Source organism: Ruditapes philippinarum, unplaced genomic scaffold (genome assembly GCF_026571515.1).
Source record: "Ruditapes philippinarum isolate M1 unplaced genomic scaffold, ASM2657151v2 ctg8605_1_1_1_1, whole genome shotgun sequence".
Lineage (NCBI taxonomy): Eukaryota > Metazoa > Mollusca > Bivalvia > Venerida > Veneridae > Ruditapes > Ruditapes philippinarum.
In genome coordinates this window covers 55,410-62,028 of record NW_026867131.1, presented here as the reverse complement: position 1 = coordinate 62,028, position 6,619 = coordinate 55,410, and the positions used below count along the sequence as shown (strand labels likewise).

At 33.3% G+C, this 6,619-nt stretch overlaps 1 protein-coding gene across 1 annotated transcript; it reads left to right on the top strand.

Moving 5' to 3' along the window:
* Nucleotides 1-786: 786 nt before the first annotated feature.
* Nucleotides 787-3,985, top strand: LOC132734939 (uncharacterized protein DDB_G0283697-like). The gene is made up of 6 exons (XM_060721824.1): nucleotides 787-847; nucleotides 1,335-1,448; nucleotides 1,818-1,934; nucleotides 2,295-2,534; nucleotides 2,884-3,054; nucleotides 3,572-3,985. Exons 1-6 carry the CDS (start codon nucleotides 787-789, stop codon nucleotides 3,748-3,750), a joined length of 882 nt encoding a protein of 293 aa, XP_060577807.1. The 3' UTR covers nucleotides 3,751-3,985.
* The last annotated feature ends 2,634 nt before the right edge of the window (nucleotides 3,986-6,619 follow it).

Below are 6,619 nucleotides of genomic sequence, written 5' to 3'. Positions count from 1 at the left end.
ATTCAAAAAAATCTTAAAATTTACCCAAATGAGTGCCTGTTTTCAAAGTTTCCCTAAATTTTTAAAAAGGTATATTGGTTGATCTTGTAAAATATGAAATACTTTTACCGTCTAGTTTTGATTATATTACACTTTGAAAATATCAGGTACCATATTAATTATTAGATTTAGCATAATTTAGCCAATAAATACCTATATAAATTAAAGATTCAAAATTAAACACTTTTTGCTTTCCATATGGGGCATGAGAGATACATAAATAATGTTAAAAGAAAAAAAGAAAGAATAAAAAAGTTGACCCTTCTGGGGATTGAACCCATGGCCCTCATTTTCAATGTAGTTAACAGTAATTCTAGCCGATTTGAATACTCTTCAAAGCGGAGGTAATGCATGATTTGGTTTGAAGCAGTAGTATTTCATATATTAATAATTTAATTTAAATCCAGTAAGGTGTTTCTTTTAAGGGAGGGGGGTATTCAAAATTTGGCAAAATTCCAGTGTAAAGTTAAGAAATTTTGGCAAAAGCTCCCCCAACCCCCTGTGCCTCCATGGACATGAGTGATTATTTGTAAAATGAATATGGTGATTACATAATTTAAATGTTTGAATATATACAGAAGTATACCAAGTATGACCAGCGCAGCAGTTGCTACAGGTAGCCCACTATGGTCCCTTGCAGTATGGGAGGACGATAGGGAGGAGGAGGGGGTCTTGCCGACCATTTGGATCCAAGGAAACTCGGTGAGATGGCCTAGGGGGTAAAACACTGAAAGGAAGATTGCGGAGATGTGTGCTCCTGAGGGCAACTGGGATACTTTTCCCCTAGTAAAAGTCAAATTTCAGTCAGGTTTGTATCAAATTACTGCTTCTTGTGAAATTGCATTCAGAAAGCATTCCTTAAAATCATGCCTCCTGTCTATGCTATTTTTCAGAATTTTGTGAAATATTGCATTCTTAGGACTGCATATTAGCAATTCGCTGAGATTCATAACCCTGACTAAAATCCAGAAAACTTGCGGCAGGGTGTGATTTGCTGAACATTACAATATAATAATTAACAAAAAACTACTTTTGATACTGGATGTGTAGTAAATTTGTTAAACATGTTAAATTAAAATATATTTTCAAAGGTTGATACATAAAATGTATTATAAAAACATAAAAAAGAATCAATGTTACATAATGTAGATTTAGTAGTCATCCATAACCATTATAACCATGTGTCCCGAACAATGAAACATTGAATATTATATGTTTGTTTAAAATTAAATATGATTTTATTATGTATATTTCTAAAAATCCTTTCATTGCTTTTGTCTACAGATAGTAAAAAGAGTGTGAAGAGTACGACTTCACCACTACTGTAGAGTCTGCAGGTGAAGACTCTAGTGAGGAAACCAGAAAAAGGAAACACACAAAGAAAGTTTGGGGGGATGATTTCGTCACAGGTACTAGTCTAAGTTTTCATATTTGTTCCTTTGAATAACAATTTTACTACATTAAAGTTTGGTTTCTTAATATATACATCAAGTTCATTGTTGGGATTCCTCGGTTGATATTGAATAACATTTAGACTCCGCTATATTGCCATGAAAAACCCTATAGAATTGTGTTATGATTTGGGAATTAACATTTCGTGTTTTAGCAATTTAATTATTATATATGGAAGATCGACAATCATTGCTACAGCTATTACCAAAATTTATGAACAAGCCAAAATTAAATTGAGCCACGACTCCCAAAAAATAATAATATGCACAATACTTGATACTCATTTAAATTGTAATTTACACATTTATTTTATATTCTCATCTCAGACATAGATGGTATAAGGAGACGAAAAGGTCCAAATGAAGAAGAGGACTATAACTTGCCTCCAGAACTTCCAATCCAATCAGGTGATGAACAAGAGGAAAACAAGTCTAAAGAGCCGGGTAAGAAAAAAAGCTTGTCAGATTGAATTATTAAAAAATCATTTAAATATTCTGGCTTGTTCCGCAAGCCAACTGAATTGCTTTCCCACAAAAAAAATTCGCCCTGAGCGGAATTCTGACTTCAGACACACAGCAGGAGAGGGTCAAGTGATAAACAGATATAAATTATATAATTTTATATCAACCAATCACCAATGTTTATTAAATTCATTCCTTATCATTGCAAATCATCATGTGTCCTGTATAATTAATTTTTTTTGAGAGCCTGCAAGGAGGTTGAATAGGAATATGATAAAACATGTGTAGCTCAAGCGTTGCGCTAATTAATTAATGTGCTTAAATATCTCTACTTATTTATAGATGTGAGCCAGGTTAAAAAGCCAACTGAGAAAAGGGAACTGCCTTCGCCTCCCATTAAGATACATCATGGCAAGCAGGACAAAAGTGGGAGGAAAAAGGACAAAAATGGAAGGAAGGAAAACCAAAGTGCCGGGAAAAAGAACGCAAATGGCAGGGTAGAGAATCGTGGACAAGCGAAGACTGGAGTAAACAAGACGGCTCGGCAACTCATACAGGAGTTTGAGGAGCGGAGATCTCGAGGTGATTTGTAATTTATTCTAGCTTGGGGATACAATAAGTTTGCATGTAATGATGTATGCATTATACGTAATGCAGCATAAAAACTGTGTTCATTGGAAATTTTCATGAACATGAAACTTACTGTAATTACATTATCATAATATAAATTTGTAATAATTTAGAAACAAGATAAGATACATGAACATCTTTTTTTAATATACTATTGTTTTTTGAAGATTTAGAGCGAAGAGATTGTAGGGTTAATTATTGACGGATATTTCCCAATGTCATTTATAATTGACATTTGCTGCTCATGTCTAAATATTTGGAGTATTTTTTAGATGGTAAGCATACAGTTTTTATTTTTCAGACAAACGCAAACAAATTATTTCTGAGTCGGATTCTCTAAGTAGTAGCGACGATGATGAAGAGGTAAGGAGAAGACACAAAAAAGCGCGTCATTCAAAAAAAAAAGAAAGGAGCCGGTCCAGGAAAAGAAGCCCGTCAAAGAAAAAGGATCTGTTTCCCATGGATGAAGGACGTAAGTTGCATAGTATTAAAGCACTGTGTAGAGTGCATTTTCTTGTCTTTATAATTTTTAACACCTCTATACAAAGAACATAATTATAAAGTAAGGAGTGTTGTCGCACTTGCATAATCAACAAGGCCCATGTAATTCCAGGCATCCCATGATCGAAAAATCCATTTGTTAACCCATTATGAAAAGTTAAAATTCATGTACGACAAGCAGGACTTTGAAAATCTCCAAGTGTATGTAGTATTTTACAAAAAAAATTTCAAATGGAATATCAATTATTTTAATGAACAGGACCTATGAGGATTTTAAAAGTTTTCAAAGTCAGATTTCTATTAAATTTATGGTTCCATTTCATCTAGAACATTTTAATAGTCATGATGCAGACAACATGGAATGAATGTTCCCAGAATTCTTCATTCTAACATTATAAAATAAGGAGCAACTGGACAGCAAATTAATACCAAAATGTCCACACAGGCAGCAGTGGATTTTCACTGAATTGCATCAATGATATTTTCAGGTTTTCAGAGGAAAGTCCTGTATCTCTTAACAGAGATACGTGACTCAGTGAAAAGTACTGGGAAGGTGACAGTGGAACAGTGCAGGGGATTACAGATCCAGCAACTGTCAACATTTGATGAGCTGAAAGAGTTTGAACAGTTTCTCGAGGAGGGGGACAACCTTGAAAAACTGGTATGAAACAAACTTTTCTATTGATTTTCAGCTAGATTATATTCGAAGAATAAGGAGATCTATTACACTCACCCTGGTGTCATCATCATAATGATTATTGTTAAGGATAATTTTTACTTTTTAGCTTGACAAATAATTGATTTTATATTGACTTATGCAATCCTGTACTATCAAGAACTTTGAATAGTCGAGTGCGCTGTCATTTGATAGCTCTTGTTTAAATTCCATACATCTGTTATTCAACTGTAGGTATTGCTTTAAACTTCAAACATGTCTTGAATTGTCTTCTGTGTCAACGTGCAGTTTCGTACCATCAAGGTCCATAAATCTGAATTGCAATTTAAAATTATTTCCCTTTTTGACTTGGTCTAAAATTGTTATACTATCCAGCTCTGATAAATAATATATTGCACTGTTACTCAACTGTATATAAATCCAAATAATATAACAATAATTTAACTTTGTTTCTGTATACAGAAATTCACATTTAACAGAATAGGAGGGACTCTGCTGCCGAGCACATAAAGAGGATAATGGAGAAGTGAGTATTGAAAATCTAATGAAAATACATTGTACATGAAACTACATTATTAAATGTTAAGTAGCTATCTGTAATGGATACGTAAAAATGTCCTCATTTTTCATCAGAAATGAAAGTCCATGTTTTGCAAATTGTTACCCCCTCAGGGATGTTTGATACAGGATTAAGGGTAATGTAAAGATTTTTCTTTCTGTTTTTAGAACCATGACAAACGGTCTGAAGTCTCTGATGAACAGGACGGGAAAAACAAAAAGTTCCCCTTTGAAAGTTCATATATATATAGCACTCTGAGAGGTGAGTTGAAACTTAACAAATTATAGACCTGTTCAATTTGTTGATCTTAAGAATTTACACAATATTCTTCTATAATTCAAAATTTTGCAAGATTCTCGATCTGGCAAATGAAATGTGTTGACAGACTTGCAGCCAAGGGAAAGTAATTATTTTTTAGCAGAATTTTTTTATTTACTTTGCAACATAAGCCACTATATATAAATAAGATGGCGTTCTGTCCCTCCACAGATGGTTATTCTATATTGTAACCTTGTCATGAGATATTGTTCATGGTTTTCCATTTCTATCAAACGTATTAAAGTAGTGCCGCAACTTACCAATGGGGAAAGATAGTTTGACCAATCAATGTTTTTCTTTGAAATTCATAAAATGTATATGCTGTACATTCTGGGACAACTCAATCAGTATAATTTATTATTGTTTAAGATGTTATAACGTGTCAGTTGTGTTTCGAGAACATTGCCTGAGCTTTAAATATGAACTAAGTTAAACTTACTATTTCAGATGTCGTATTAGAGCAGTGGCGAGAGAAAATAACGTTGTCAAAGTTAGAAGACAAAGTGCAGGCCATTCTGAAATTTGCACCCTACAGGATAGGGGGTGGCAAATTATCAAGGGAGAACAGGAAAGCAGCAGACAGGCAAAATGAAACTAACAGTCATTTACAAGAAAGTGACAGTGGCAATGTGCAGGCACATTTACAAGACAGTGATAGTGATCAGTGACACAAATAGAAAATAAAATAAAATTATTAAAAAAAAACAGAAGAAACAAAAAAAACTTTGTACATTGTACTTAATTTTGATGAAATTAACACTGGAAATTTTCATAAAGTCACTACTAATATTTACACTTGCACAGTATATTATGTATATGTATATAATGTTTTAAAATGTCAGTTCACATTTACAGTGTCATTTTTTGTTTATTTCAATCAGGCAGTACTGCCGGTTTTTTGCTAGATTTGGCAATGTTGATAATGTATTGGTTCTTTTTGGATGAGTTGTGTTTGGTGCTTCAACAGTAAAAACCTCAACATTGATCAATCTCAATTCAACTATTTTCAAAGTTGATTGACATAATTTTCGACATTTATCAAGCCCCATCCGCCCAAAAGCACTGTTAGTAAGCCAGCCTACACTGACTCACCTGTTGAGTATGGATAATGTCATTTTCAACAAGATGAACCTCATTTCAACAATTATCAACCTTATTTCAACTTGATCCATCTCATTTCAACGTCGAGCAACCTTATTTCAACGTTGATCAACCTCATTTCAACCTTGATCAACCATTTTTAATGTTGATCAACCATTTTAAACGTTGATCAACCTCATTTCAACAAATTTCAACGTTGATCAACCTCATTTCAGCGTTGATCAACCTCATTTCAACGTTATTTCAACGTTGATCAACCTCATTTCAACGTTGATCAACCTAATTTCAACGTTGATCAACCTCATTTCAACGTTGATCAACCTTATTTCAACATTGGCCCACAATATTTCAACCACCTTTAACATTGTTTAAGTAATATTATCATTTTTGAAGGGTTAAGAACTAACCTTCAACGTTAAATAAATGTTGATGTATATTTGAATAAACGTTTATTAAACGTTGATATTAACGTTGAATCAACGTTTATTAAAAGTTGATATCAACGTTGAAATCAACTTCCATTTTCAACCTTATTTCAACCTTATTTCAACGTTGATGTTCAACGTTTATTCAACGTTGAATAAACGTTGATGTGCCTGCTGGGCTTTTCCGTTTTTTCGAAAAAATACAATTTAAATGAATAACAAGACAAAAAATGAACAAAAACAACACTTACAATTCTCTGTTTAAATCGGCCTTCCGTGCTATCTCGGAAATGCCGTTCGCTCGTTTTACCGTACACCACAATTTTGAAGTGGAGCGACAGTTTGCCGGGCGTGTATAAGGGCAATCTGAAAATTTAGCAGTATTTTGCCATAGACAATTGCAAGTATTTACCGGATGATATATTTTATTGTTCGTGCAAAATACAAGTTCCTTCTT